Source organism: Ictidomys tridecemlineatus, chromosome 9 (genome assembly GCF_052094955.1).
Source record: "Ictidomys tridecemlineatus isolate mIctTri1 chromosome 9, mIctTri1.hap1, whole genome shotgun sequence".
Classification (NCBI taxonomy): Eukaryota; Metazoa; Chordata; class Mammalia; order Rodentia; family Sciuridae; genus Ictidomys; species Ictidomys tridecemlineatus.
Window position 1 is genome coordinate 2,293,487 of NC_135485.1, and position 14,353 is coordinate 2,307,839.

The 14,353-nt window shown below is 52.8% G+C and overlaps 1 protein-coding gene across 2 annotated transcripts in view; it reads left to right on the forward strand.

The window, feature by feature from the left end:
* The window catches only part of Htt (huntingtin), a 133,959-nt gene that overhangs the window by 114,815 nt on the left and 4,791 nt on the right, over positions 1-14,353 (forward strand). The window contains exons 54-65 of one of the 2 annotated variants that reach the window (XM_005319002.5): positions 1,241-1,341; positions 2,159-2,313; positions 2,914-3,053; positions 3,997-4,079; positions 5,224-5,354; positions 5,486-5,615; positions 7,200-7,355; positions 9,943-10,133; positions 11,711-11,825; positions 11,925-12,138; positions 12,440-12,545; positions 14,036-14,198. In XM_005319002.5, coding sequence (XP_005319059.2) covers positions 1,241-1,341; positions 2,159-2,313; positions 2,914-3,053; positions 3,997-4,079; positions 5,224-5,354; positions 5,486-5,615; positions 7,200-7,355; positions 9,943-10,133; positions 11,711-11,825; positions 11,925-12,138; positions 12,440-12,545; positions 14,036-14,198 — 1,685 coding nt within the window. Of the gene's footprint in view, positions 1-1,240; positions 1,342-2,158; positions 2,314-2,913; positions 3,054-3,996; positions 4,080-5,223; positions 5,355-5,485; positions 5,616-7,199; positions 7,356-8,381; positions 8,544-9,942; positions 10,134-11,710; positions 11,826-11,924; positions 12,139-12,439; positions 12,546-14,035; positions 14,199-14,353 lie in introns of those variants that run through there. The other variant, XR_013425629.1, reaches the window with a different exon arrangement.

Genomic DNA, 14,353 nt, shown 5'->3' on the forward strand with positions numbered 1-14,353 from the left:
CAGTTGCTCTGTTTTTCCCGTTTTGTGGATGGAATTAACACCTGGTGGTGTGGGTATAGTCAGGAAATCAGGACTGTGCCTCCCATGGCATTTCCTGGAAAGCTCCCAGCTTGACCTGGGTCCCTGCCTTCACCGTCAGACCTGACCCCTCCACTCCTCAGTCCCTCTGGTTCCTGCAGACTTGATGCTTGTTCTGATTCCAGAAGGTTCTGGCAGGAGACACCTCACCATGATCTGCCCTTCACACAGCTAGAGAGTCATCACCCTGTTCTCAGGGAAACGGGAGTCACCCACTGTCACGGAGCTTTTCTTCCTCATTTTCCTTAAAGGCTAATCTCAGGCAGCCTCCCCTGCCCCTTTCCCAGTGTCAGCTTCTGGTCCTCCTGGGCGGCCACACCCAGAGCACCCATCAGATCCATGGGACCAGGCCAGCTCTGTCATTTTTCCAGGGAACCTGCCTTTGCTGTATGCACATGGTTGTCAGGGCACAAAGGTCCCACATGCCAGGCTTGCCAAGGAGGGCCTGGTGGTCGGTGCTCCAGTTGTCCATCTCTCCCCACCTTGTACCTGTGCACTTCAGGCGAGGGCTGTGGCTCTCCTAAGGACACAGTGACAAACAGTTCCAGAATCAGCCATTTGTTGGATTAGGCTGTGTGTCACTGGTGGGTGAGGCCAGAGAACAGCCTCTCTGATGGGTTCTGCTGGGTGCTAGGGTGTGCCCGACCACCATGGGCTTTTCTGATCCATCTTCTACACACACAAAACAGTTCCTGTAGCTCAGCCTTAACAGCTTTATTGAGACAGAATTCACACACCGAGTTAAAGATCTGTGGGTCTGTCTGCAGCAGCGTAGCCATCTGCACCTCCTCAGTCAGACTGGAGAAGAGAACGCCTGGGGAGCAGAAGTGGCCAGCCCACTCAAGCATGGCCTACCTGGACGATCCTTCACTTTCACTGCCCCCACGTGGGGGTTTGGGGTGGAGAGGGTTCCGGGGCTGAGTGTGGCCTGTGGTCCTCGCCTAGAGTTTGATTTTAGACAGCCTAGCTGACTTCTGTGTGCTGGAGTGTTCTTGTTGGTAAAATGGGGAAAAAATACATTTATTTCCTACCTTGTAGAATTATCTGAGGAGTTTTAAAAAGTTACTGTATGTGCCTGACAAGGTTGGTGCTGTTATCCGCGTAACCCTCCACACGTGTGAGAAGTGGGTGACGCTATCTAAAGTAGCACTTGCATTCCCAGGGTGGACCAGTCGTACACAGTTTGAAGAAACTTGGGCTACCCTCCTTGGTGTCCTGGTGACCCAGCCCCTTGTGATGGAACAGGAAGAGAGCCCACCGGAGGTAAGGCTGCTGTGACTTAGGGGCTGCAGGTGTAGCCGCTCCTCACTGTCTGGTGTGGACAGATGTTCCAGAGCAAGAGCACATCTCCCCAAGGTGCGAGATCCATGGCTACTATGTCTAGTGCCTTTTATTACAGTGCATTCCACATAAAGGATCAGTAAGATTGTGTCCTTTAGTGGAAGTATCTTCGAGTTCTGTTTATTTATCAATATCCGGAGGAGTACAAATTGAATTAAAATGAAATAAGGTACTTGATCTAGGCCCTATGCATGCACCTGGTTTCTTTTTCTAATTATTCTGCAGAGGTTGTGTTCAGCTTTCGGAAGGTGAATTTCGTTAGCTTCCTGTGACATGGATAACAGCCATGCTGTGGTAAAACAGAACCTAAGGGATGACGATCATGGGTGTGACCCTTGGTTCTGGAGGAAGATGCTCTATGAGCTTGCAGAAAGGATAGTTCAGGTTCATCTCTAGATGCTAACAGGTTGTCTTATGCAGTGCCCCTAAAAGTAGTGAGGGCCTTTAAGGAAAGTTTCTTTTAAAAAAATTCATATTTGGAGTTTTGTGCTCATAGGAGACCTTACTTTGAAAAATAGACATTTGTCCATTAGTTTATTCCAAGGCACAGATTTATGGAGGTGCTGCCCCCTGCCAGGTGAACTTTCGTAAGACAACAGATCCTGGCTGGGGGGAGCCATTTCCCTCCACTCCTCCCTCCTAGGCCATGTGGCCTGCAGACACTGTGTGAAGTGGAGGCAGAGTTGGTTGTGTTGTCTCACTGTCCCATTGTTGATGTGTGGACTGTCCATCCATCCAGGAGGACACAGAAAGGACCCAGATCCACGTCCTGGCTGTGCAGGCCATCACCTCCCTGGTGCTCAGTGCAATGACTGTGCCTGTCGCTGGCAACCCAGCTGTGAGCTGCTTGGAGCAGCAGCCCCGGAACAAGCCCCTGAAGGCTCTTGATACCAGGTTTGCCTGAGTTCCCATGTGTCCTGTATCCCTCTGTGGGGGACAGTGAGGTACCCCCTCCTCAGGGACCAGCAGTCTTCCCCAGCTCTTTTCTTTGTTGCTGGAATTGAAACAACTTTGCATGTGGACCTGGCACAAGTAAGCAGATCCAAATAATTTCTTGCCCAGCTACAAGTTCAGATTTTGACCTGGAATTATGGAGGCCTTTGGGATGTTTAAGGGCAATGTCTGGCAAGACAGGAATGAGCCCCTGCCTAAAGGTATACGGACAGGAATGACTTATCAAGTGGGCTCACTGGCTCCTGTGCTGTTTCTGGAAGCAAAGTGGAGAGGAGGTCCTAGGGGTTTTAACCTGTAGGATTCTAAAGGATGCAAGATGGTTGGTGTTTGGTTTGTTTTTTTTTTTTTTGTAGGGGGGAGGGTACTGGGTTTGAACCCAGTTGCTGAGGTGCATCCCTAGCCTTTTTTTTATTTTGAAACAGGGTCTAAGTTGCAGAGGCTGGCTTGAACTTGACATCCTTCTGCCTCAGCCTCCTGAGTTGCTGGGATTCCAGGCGTGCACCAGCAGCAAAATGTTCTTTACTTTTGTCCAAACTTTAGGTTTGGAAGGAAGTTGAGCATGATCAGAGGGATTGTGGAGCAGGAGATTCAAGCAATGGTGTCCAAGAGAGAGAATATCGCCACCCATCACCCATACCAGGCCTGGGATCCTGTCCCTTCTCTGTCACCAGCTACTACAGGTATAGGAGAGGGATGTCAAGCTAGGACTAGAGTGAGAGTGACCGGCACTTCAGCATGCCTCCCGTGCTGTATGCTGAGTGTGCTGCATGCACTTGCAAGTAGGAGTCTTGTTCAAGCCCAGGAGAGTTTCAGTCTTAAGGAAATAATGAAATCCAGAAGTGAACTGGAAGCATCATCTCTTGTCATTTGAGTTGTGGGAAGCCAAGAGTTCTCAAGGCTGGAAGACTGGCAGCTTGCATAAGATTTAAAAGCCAAATTAGCTGGTCACATTTAAAAAATAAGTAGTTATGTCTGACTGATCCATATCTCCAGCTCCTCATGAGAAACCCAATGTATAGGAGAGTGTGTTCCTGCTCCCCCCGTGGCTGGTTTCCCTGGCCTCAGTGCCCCACTGTCCCGGGCTCTGTGCTGTGCTCCTCAGGCATACACTCCACCTCGGCCTGCCACTGACAAACACTGTAGTAGTTTGTCGTCGTGGCTTAAAGGAGAGGAGAGGTTTGGGGGTTTGTTGTTGTTTTCAATTTGGTTTATCTTGTTGTTAATGCCTGGTTTTGTTGAACAAGCAGTACTTTAGCTTTGCAGTCCCTTCATATGTTAGTCAGAGCTATAAGTACCTTGAAGGCTTTATTTAGAAGTGGCAGAAGAGAGCAGGTCCCGGGAGAGGTGGCCCCAGGAGTGGAGGAGAAGCATATGCTTCTGGAGGAAGACAGGTGGCACCATGGAGAGGCTGTGAGACACAGAGCTGGCTTGGGATTAGCTAGGGCAGTACTGTGTATTACAGAGAAAAAGCCATACTCCAGTTTTCCCCTAGCCTGCCAGCTTATAAATGACAGGGCTGTCCTGACAGTGACTTGGGTGGCACCTGCACGGGCAGCAGTGGAGTTAGCACCAAGTGGCCCTGCAGCCTGCACTGCCTGGTGTTCCCACGGGGTTGCTTCACAGGTGCCCTCATCAGCCATGACAAGCTGCTGCTGCAGATCAACCCCGAGCGAGAGCTGGGCAACATGAGCTACAAGCTGGGCCAGGTGCGTCCCGTGTCCCCCACTCCTCACAGTCTCCTCGGCTTCCCTTGGATTTGGGCACACCCCCAGGGAAAAGTTCAATGCTTTTCCTAAATGGATGGAGTTTTTCCTTTGGTTTCTATTTACATTCTTTGCTCTGAGATGTTTTAAGATGTGTTGCTTAATTACACCATGCGTGTAAAGCCACAGTGTGGTGGGGGAGGGTGGGGGATGGGGACACTTCCATGTACCTGCTGGATCAGGGAACTATGGGGCCAACTCACTTTTCTATTCTGTCACCTTTGCAGAGAGGTTCCACCCTGAGCAGTGGTGATGGTAAAACTGTGATGTACTTTCATGGAGTGAGAGGCCTGGGCCTGCTGAGGGCCCTGGCTGTGGGTTCAGGGACACTGGCTTCATGGTCACCCTTTCCCCTCTGGCTCTGTTGCAGTCAGGGCTGTGTCAGTATCCATTGTCCACAAAACTAACGTGGTGGGATTGTATCAGGGTAAAGGACAGTCGCATCCCTGCCTATCTGGAACACATCAGGTCCCAATGTCACTGGGCCATCACCTTCCTAGATGACAGTGGAGACTTGCCCTCAAGTCTGCCTGCCCTGCCCACAGCTTGCTCACTGCAGGATGCTAGGGTCACAGGGGTTTTCAGAGCAGCAGGCAGAGCCAGGTTGCGGGTTGTGCTACGGCTCAGTAGCCACTTGTTCTGGTGAGGCTCCAGGTTCCTTCCTGCAGCAGGGTACCCTTCCTGGGGACAGTTGACTGTCTCTGCCCCACCTCCCCCACCTGTGGCCCTCACCTTCCTGCTGCCATCTCCAAAGTAAGCACATCACTCTTTGCAGTATTGGGGCTTCTTAAATAAGCAGCTTGAACAAATGGAGTACACCACCAGGAACTGCCTGTGAGGGGCCAGGTTTGAAAGAAACTCCACGGATCAGCTTCCTGTTTCCAAATCTGCATCCAGGCACCCCTGGGAACTGTAGCTAGTTTGCCCTGCCACAGGCCCTCGGGCTCCAGTGGCCTCAGCTCGAGGGCTTGGAGTGCTTGTGCGGAGCCAGCTGCTGTGTGCTCAGTGTTGAGAGCCCGGCTGCACCTATCCACCAGGAACCTCAGGCCTCCTGGGTGCCAGGCTGAGGGTCCTGTGTCTGTGGCAGGTATCCATACACTCCGTGTGGCTGGGGAACAGTATCACACCCCTACGAGAGGAGGAGTGGGATGAGGAGGAGGAGGAGGAGGCTGACGTCCCTACGCCGGCTTCTCCACCCACATCTCCAGTCAACTCCAGGTTTGCATTGGCCTTTTAGTTTTTAAAGCAGTTTGAAAATTCTACTAGTTGTTTGGTTTTATGGTGCTTCTTGAAATGAAGCTGTTATCTGTGTATGGGGAAAATATCCATCCATGTTTTATACTCTGCAGGAAGCACCGGGCTGGAGTTGATGTCCATTCCTGTTCCCAGTTTTTGCTTGAACTGTATAGCCGCTGGATCCTGCCATCCAGTTCAGCCAGAAGGACCCCTGTCATGCTCATCAGTGAGGTGGTTCGATCTGTAAGTTCACCTTCCCCATCCTTCTCTCGCAGGAGCATGTAACCAACCACACACACACACACACACACACAGGCACTACCATACATGTATGTACCAGATGCAGCATTTATGCACAAACAGCATGCACACACAGGGACACGTGTGTATCACACACACATGGTTTATAATGTCTAAGAACCTTTGAAAGAAGGGCTGGGGTTATAGTTCACTTGGTAGAATGCTTGCCTTGCATGCAGAGGGCCCTGGGTTCAAACCCCAGCACCACCAACCCCCACCCCCACCCCCAAAAAGAACCTTTGAAAGAGCTTTTACAGACTCCTGGCTGTAGGCTGATACCTTAGTGTTTCTGAATTGGTAAAGAGGTGGTTTTCTTCATCTGCAATCCAGAGAATGTTAATACTCTTTTATTTTGGGGATTGAACTCACTAAGCCAAATCCCTAGCCCTTTTTATTTTGAAGCAGGGTCTCACTAAGTTGCTTAGGACCTCATTAAATTACTGAGGCTGTCCTCAAACTTGAGATCCTCCTGCCTCAGTCCCCCAGGTGGCTGGGATCACAAGTGTATGACACTCTCTTACGGTGCACGTGTGGTGAAATGTCGTTGCTTTCACTTTCCAGGTGTCTGCCCCTTCCAGGTCTGTGGCAAACAGCCCCACACTCCAGGTTCCCTCTTCTGAGAAGCACCCATTCAGAATATCTCAGATTAGGAGTCTTAGCTCTTAGGGTCTCAGCTCTTCAGCTAGTGAGGACCTCAAAGGGCACTTGCTTCTGTGGATTATATCAGTATTCACAGGGTTGGCAATACAAACTTTACGAAGTAGTTGTTTAGTCCACTTTAAACAATTTTTATAAGAAATAATTTTTGAAAAGTAGTGAGTGGCTTTATTTTACATGTTTGCAAAAGTCTAGTTTATTAGAAAATAGAACCTCTAGAAAGTTCCACCGTGCACTGAGAGAGATGAGGGTGAAGTTAGTATGATCATGGGAATGGTTTTGCCTCTCAAGCCCCTAGAAAGGCTCAGGTTTCTGCGTATCCTCGTGGCCCCTTGTGAACGCTGGTCTAGATGAGTTACTGACTCCAGCCTGCCTTTGGCACCTGGCTGAGACCTAGGTGTGGTGTGAGAGCTGATTTTGGAGACAGGAATGCTTGGGAGACAAGAGAGTGGTTGCCCAAACTCATGTTTTGAAACAGCTGAATCCCCCCTTTTTTTCTTCCTGAAGGTTTTGAGGGCTATAGGGAGGGTATGGGGTGAGGGTCCCTCACAGGTATGACCTTAGCTTGCCTCCACCTGTGATGTGTGTCTGGTCCACATACACAGGTGGTATCTGTGTGTGGTGTGTTTATTGTATGGTGTGTGTAGCAGAGGCATTTTTAACAAACAAGACACTCGGGGAGAGGTTTTCATCCTGTGCTTTAGGTCTCCAGGTTCGCACTGAGTTCTTTTTCCAGTCAGGGCCCCTGTGGAATGCCTGTATTTTATTCTCCTGTGGATGTTAGGGTGTGCCTCACCCCCGGCAGCCTTTGGCCTGAGTTGCTCCTGTTGCTCCTAGTGTAACTCTCCCCTCCTGTCCCAATGTCTCCAGCTTCTTGTGGTCTCTGACTTGTTCACTGAGCGCAACCAGTTTGAGATGATGTATCTGACGCTGATGGAACTGCGGAGGGTGCACCCTTCCGAAGATGAGATTCTCCTCCAGTACCTAGTGCCTGCCACCTGCAAGGCGGCTGCTGTCCTGGGAATGGTGAGTCAAGCTGGCATAGAGGCTCCCTGTGTGGAGGCCCCTCGGGCCTGCTCTGCATTGGGGCTGGTGTTGGCCAGACGTACTGAGCATGGCCACATCCCTCATATGCCTGACCCAGGCTGCACTCCCTCTCACATGTGAGCTGTGGCTGTGGCCAGCTAGAGAGGCCTCAGTTCCTGTCAGTGCTATCCCACAGGGCACTGTGGCATGCATTGTGGCTGAGTGCAGTTTTGGACTCCTATACACCTTGGTTCTGTCATTGCAATAGACTGTCCGCACAAAGCCACAAGTCTGTGATGGCACAGGGACAGCACAGAGGGGGGACATGACTGGCTTCTCCAGTCTGCCTGCAGCCTGGCAACCCCACTACTTTTCCATGTGATCTGGATCCCCTGTGCTTTTCAGCTGATGCAGTCTCCCCCTTGGGGACCTGTTGTCACCCTAACCATTATTGCCACTCCCAGAGTCTGGATCCTAGAGTCTATTCTTAGCTTTGGGCTATCTTAGCCCATTTGTGTTGTCACAAAATACCTTAGGCTAGGTAATTTGTAAACAACAGAAATTGATTGCTCATAGTCTGGAGTTGGGAAGTCCAAGATGAACATGCTGGCAGCGTGGTGCCTGGGGAGGGCTGTTCTCTGCTTGGCAACAGGCACCTTCTTGCTTGTCCTCATGTGGAAGGGCAGACAACTCCCTGGGACTTCCTTGATAAGGACATTATCCTGATCACTGGAGCAGAGCCCCCATGACAAGTTCCTCATTCTGCGGCCACTTTATCAGAATCCCGCCAGTGTCGTGTGACTCCCTGCCCCATGTGCCGTTACCATGTGATCCTCACTGTCCAGACCTCTAGTGCACACATGCAGGCGATTGCCTGCAGACCCGTCCCTTGTTAGAGCACAATGCAGAGTGTCAGCACTGCCATTACAGGGACGGATCCTGATTGTTGAAGCAGGTGTGTATTTGCTCTTTTTGTCATTTAGCATTATCCTGTAATTGTGATGTTTCTTATTCACTCTCTGGTAGCAATAGAAACTCATTTATTCAGTGGACACAAGAGTGGCCGCCATATACCAGGCACTCAAGACCCCTGGCAGGAGTACTGAGGAGGAATCTGCCAGGACTCATCCCCCACATGCCTTGAGCTCTGCTCCAGTGCCCCATCCAGTCCTGTCCAACCTGATAAAGGTACAGGACACACAGGACATTGTGGAGTCCACTCTCACCCTCCCCAACTGTGCCCCTGTAGAATCTGCCATAACTGAGCACAGAGGCTAGAGCAAGGAACAGTCTATCATAGGTAACCTTCGCCTGGGTCATGGTGCCATGGTGCCATGCAGGGAGCAGGAACAGTGAGCACCTGGGTCCCCTTGAGTGAACGCGGCTCTTCAGGGCAAGTGCCCTGTGGGTGCTGCTGGCTCGTGGGAGGTCCTTTCCCCCTATGGAGCTCAGCTGCTGGGGTTTGGCCTTCATCCCAGCTGTGGCTTTGTGCTCAGGCCCAGATCCCCAGCCAGTTTAAATCAGATACATCAAGTGAGTAATGATTTCCAAAACAAACCCCAGGGCAGTATGGCACATGGCCCCGGTTCCCCCTTCTATGCACGCAAATGTTCCTCTGAGATTGAATGTGGCTGCCTGCTGTGTTGCTGCAGACCGCACTGGGCCCAATGCACTGTTTTCTTTGCCTGCTCTTGTCAGAGCTGCAGCCCTTAGCAGAAGTGGGACTGCAGGCCTGGGTGGGAGCAATCCTCAGGAAGGTGCCACACAGTCCCAGGGGTGTGGGTGGGGACGAAAAGGAAGTGAGTGGCAGAGTGTCACCTTCCTTCAGACTGAGACCACCAGGTATAGACTTCCCCAGAGAGTGGATGGCCAGATGCCTCTTGTTGCTGTTGGTCCAGTGGAGGCCCTGAACCTGCCTCTCCTGAGGCACTGCCATTCACACGTGTCTCCATCTGCACGCCTCTTCCTGTGGAGTCCTCTCTGCTGTTCCTGGAGTTCCTGGTGGAGGGTGTACTGTCTAGCTGTAGAAAATACTCAGTGGAATTGATACCATTCCGGCCAAGTTAGTATAGGGTCCCAAGACTACCCTTAGATTCATTCTAGAAGATGTCAGAGCTAAAATTTATTACAGTGAAAAACTGAAAGAAAAATTAGCAGCGGGAGAAGGCACGTTTCCAGAGTCCCCTCATGGTGGAGGCTGGGGGCATGCTTGACTCCCTAGCAAGGAGCTGTGGCAACACCTGTAGAAATGCCAACCAGAGAGCCCAGGAGAGACTCAGTGTCCAGGGCGTTCACTGGAGCTGGTCCCCTGGGCACCTTGGAGGGTCCTGCCAAACCTCCAGACTCCCAGAAGAGGGTAGCCAAACCTCACTGTCTGCGTCAACCTTACCATCTCCACAGACTGTTGGGCACAGGGGCCACCCCTGCACGCAGCCTGTTCTCAGTGGGTCTTGGCCACTCTAAGAATTCTGCTGCATGCTGGACTTCACCGTAGCATGGGGACAGCCCCCTCTTGGCTGGGGAAGTGGGCCACTGAGATAGGAGCCTTGAGGTGTCTTGGGCAGCTTGTGTCTGTGCTTGTGCCCAGGACAAGGCTGTGGCAGAGCCAGTCAGCCGCCTGCTGGAGGGCACACTCAGGAGCAGCCATCTGCCCAGCCAGATTGGAGCCCTCCACGGAGTCCTCTATGTACTGGAGTGCGATCTTCTGGACGACACGGCCAAGCAGCTCGTCCCATTTGTCAGCGACTACCTCCTGTCTAACCTCCGAGGAGCAGCCCAGTGAGTGGGGCTGGCTGGGCACAATTTGGGAACAGGAAAGAGCCTGACTCTTGGAGGGCATGCCCAGCCCCCGGCCAGATGGGCAAAGAACTGGGTGGGTGCACTTTTCTGGGGACAGTGTCTGAGATCACTGATACAAGAATAGGAATGTCTTCCAAAAACTTGTGTGGATGCCCACAATTAGATGGCATGTCCTGTCTCTGCTGCCTTTGCCCCAGCACTTGCCACACTCTTTGGTGCAGTCATCTGTTACTCCTCGGCAAGGACAGCAGTCTCATCCTCTGCCAGACTTGGCACCCTGATTGCAGCTCCCTCAGGTGGTCACCCTTTGTGGCTCTGACCTCAATCTCATGTTCCCTTAGCTTAACGTAGAGTTCAGCACAGATATGTTGCAGGACCCCATAGAAGATAGTCCAGGCGTGGCGCAGCACACCGGTGGTCACAGCAACTTGGGAGGCTGAGGCAGGAGGATCACAGTCTGGGAAATTTGTTGAAATCAAGTCTCACAAATGGCTGGGGGGATGTAGCTCAGTGGTAATGTACCCCTGTGTTCAGTCCCCAACCAAGAAAAGAAGAGAAAGAGGAGTTCATCAGAAACGTGTCCTACATGTAAGCCCTGGGGAGGTCTGGGGCAAAGTGGGTGCCTGCACAGGGAGCTGTCTTCAGCACCTACCTCAAGGAGTGGGTCGGGTTTCATCAGGCCTAGACTCGGGGTTGAGGGCAAGAGTGAGGAGCTGAGAAGAGGGCTGGTAGGAAAACCAACCGTCCTCTTTGACCAGAGTACAGATTGGGCATGGGATCAAGGGTGAAGTTAAATATGAGATTTGGAATGCACAGTGAGGGTCTTAGACCCAATAGGTATGATGCCACGAGGGTGCAAAATTCAGACAGTGTAGAAGTGTGTGGGCAGGGACACACTGGGGCCTGGCAGGGCAGAGACCACCTCCTTCAGGCCAGAGGTAGCGCAGGCCTGTAGGGGGCCCTAGCTGCCCATTGTCCTCTTGATCGCAGAGCCTGGCATCACAGGAATACAGTCTGTACTGAGAGTTGCCAGGGCACAGAGGAGTGAGGGGCACAGGAGCTGCAGTGTCTAGGCAGAGATGGTGAGCACTCCTGGCTTCAGTTCCTTGAGCAGAAGGGGGAGTCCTGGGTAAAGTAGTAGAGGCAAGGCCTCCTAGTGACCGATAGGAGCATGCCGTGGGCCCCCTGAGTGTGGGTGATGGTGCAACGGCTCCCTCATTCAGTGACCACTTGTCCAGTCACAGGCCAGGGACCCCTGGGAGAACCCGTGAGTCAGTATTATGAGGTGATGTGTGCCTCACAGGGAGAGCACTGCACCCTCAAGAGCAGATGGGACTGCCTGGTGTGAGGGGTTCTGCAGGCCTCGCTAGGGCAGGCAGCACAGAGTGGCTTGTAGGACAGAGGGCTCTGTGTGCAGCCCTGGAGACGGCCCAAGTGCAGAGGCCTGGAGGGGCAAGTGTGGCCTGTGGCTTTGTGCTCACAGAAGGGCTGACTGTTCTAGCTGCGGGTAAAGCAGGCTGCTTGTGGCTAAACTTGGCCATCGGCTCCCTTTCCAGCTGCGTGAATGTGCACAGCCAGCAGCACGTGTTGGTGATGTGTGCCACTGCATTCTACCTGATGGAGAACTATCCTCTGGACGTGGGGCCGGAGTTTTCAGCATCAGTGATACAGGTGAGCAGGCCTCAGCTGTGCTCCTGGATGCGGGAAGGTCGGTGTCGATCCAGGGGGTGGTGGGCAGGGGGGAGTGCTTGAGCCTTTCCTCTCGTGCAGATGTGTGGGGTGATGCTGTCTGGCAGCGAGGAGGCCACCCCTTCCACTATCTACCACTGTGCCCTCCGAGGACTGGAGCGCCTCCTGCTCTCTGAGCAGCTCTCTCGGTTGGATGCAGAATCCCTGGTCAAGCTGAGTGTGGACAGAGTGAACGTGCACAGCCCACATCGGGCCATGGCGGCCCTGGGCCTGATGCTCACCTGCATGTACACAGGTGAGCAGTCTTGGATTGTAGACTTGCCCAGGGCCACTGTGCTCAGCGATACGTGAGAGAGGAATACGCTCACTTGAGGGACACAGGCCCAGGCCCCGGGTATGCAGCACCTTTGGTGTTGTCCTGAGCCATCCCCTCACTTGCCAGAAGGATTCAGAACCCTCTGTTCCTCGTCCCTTGGCTGAGGATTGGGGTGTCCTTGCTACCCCTGATGATCTGTGGAACTCGGGCACACTGGGAAGTGTCTGTGCAGCCTTGGGGTTTCACTTGCATGACCTTCCACTGAGCGCTTTTGTTTCAGGAAAGGAGAAAGCCAGCCCTGGTAGAGCCTCTGACCCAAACCCTGTGGCCCCCGACAGCGAGTCTGTGATCGTGGCTATGGAGCGGGTGTCTGTTCTTTTCGATAGGTAAGAGGTGCAGCCCACCTGGCAGCCTTGAACTGCCCTGGAGCCAGAGCCAGAAGGAGCTGCCTGGTGCCTGCATATTTGCTCCACTTCTTGGCGCCTTTGCCATGGTCCCACCAATTTCCTTGCCCCACCCTGATCCTGCTTGGGCTCTCCTGTTGAGAGGCCATCCTTGGACTCAGCACTGTGGTGCTAACCGCCACGTTTGTCCCTTTCTCCTGAAGGCTTCAAGGACGTCACCTACAGTCCTGGGCTGTGGCCTGGGCACTTAAATGGTCAGATGCTGGGAGGCTGGGCATGCAGCAATTAAAATGCCCTAATCCTGCTGCCCTGCTGCCCTTCATGAGAGAGGAGCCAGGTGGTAGCAGGGTCCTTCTTGCCCTCAAGGGCCATGGGAGGGATCCCATGGCACCCAGAAGCAGTGTCGGAGACAGCACTAGGAAGAGTAAAGCAGAACTAACAAGCATCTTGAAAAGCTGTGAGGGGTGTGACCTTTCGGCCCCACACCTGGAGTGCACTTTTATTCAGTGCTAACTTGACTCACCAGCCCTGGAGAGCAGGTGCGGCCTTATTGGGCTTTCTCTCAAGAACAATGCCCTACTTCTCCCCTCAGACCTCTTGGTCCAGGTAAAACTGTTACCACACTCGGCCTGTAGTCCCTGCTCATTCTAGCAGTGGGAAGCTGTCGGACTTTACCGCGAGCACTCTCTTTGAGGAACCTTGTGTGTCCTCCCAGCATGTTAAATTTCCATGTTGAATTTTGGAATGAGCTTTGCAGCACCGCATGTTCATAGAGTACCACCACAGCCAGGCTCAGGGGCAACTGGGGACAAGCAAGTGCACAGCTGAGCCCCTGCCCTCAAGGAACTTACAGTCTATTGCCAAGGAAGTAATTGCTCCAGTGAGCATTAACCCAAGAATTCAGCTGGCCACCGTCCAGCAGCCGAAATGGGAGGTACTGGTTGAAGTGACAGAATAGGACTCCTGGTCAGTGCCTGTGCTTCATAGCCATGGACACAGTTGTAGGGTCATCACAGATGAGAAGGGTGCTGCAGTGGGCAGGCTCTCGGCTCTGTTGAGAGGACGATTGACAAGAGAACTGTTGGGGTACAGATTGGGAAAGAAGAAAAGCATTCCTGATTCAGGGCAACAGGATCTGTCATAGACCATTTTGACGTAGAGAATTCCCCTCCGTAATGTTGCCACCCCGCCACCCCTTTACCTGATAGTCGCTCCCCTCTGCAAAGTCCACTCTGTGTACTTGGAAGCCCTGAGCCTATACCCAGTGGCAGTCATCTTCCCCATCCCTGTGAGGAGGACAAGGGACAGCCAGAGTTTGGCCTTTCTGCTTTCAGAATTCATACTCAGGCAGTAGCCTGTGCCCCAGTTGGAGTGTCCCTTTTAATCAGGGGCCCTGGTTCCATGTTGGCTCTGCCAAGGCAGGTTTGGGGTTTAGGGATAAGGCTGAGTCTCTGGCCCACCCCTTTCTCCAGGATCAGGAAGGGCTTTCCCTGTGAAGCCAGGGTGGTGGCCAGGATCCTGCCTCAGTTCCTGGATGACTTCTTCCCACCCCAGGATGTCATGAACAAAGTCATTGGAGAGTTTCTGTCCAACCAGCAGCCATACCCACAGTTCATGGCCACTGTGGTCTACAAGGTGAGCTGTCTGTGGGACAGGGAGGGGGCAGGGAGTAGATTCCAGTAGATTTGCCAGGAGGGCCAGGTTCCTCCCCTAAAGGTGACCATGGGGGAATAATGCATGCTCCCCCCCCCCGCCCCGCCCCACCCTCAGGCCCTTCCCTGTGCTCAGGT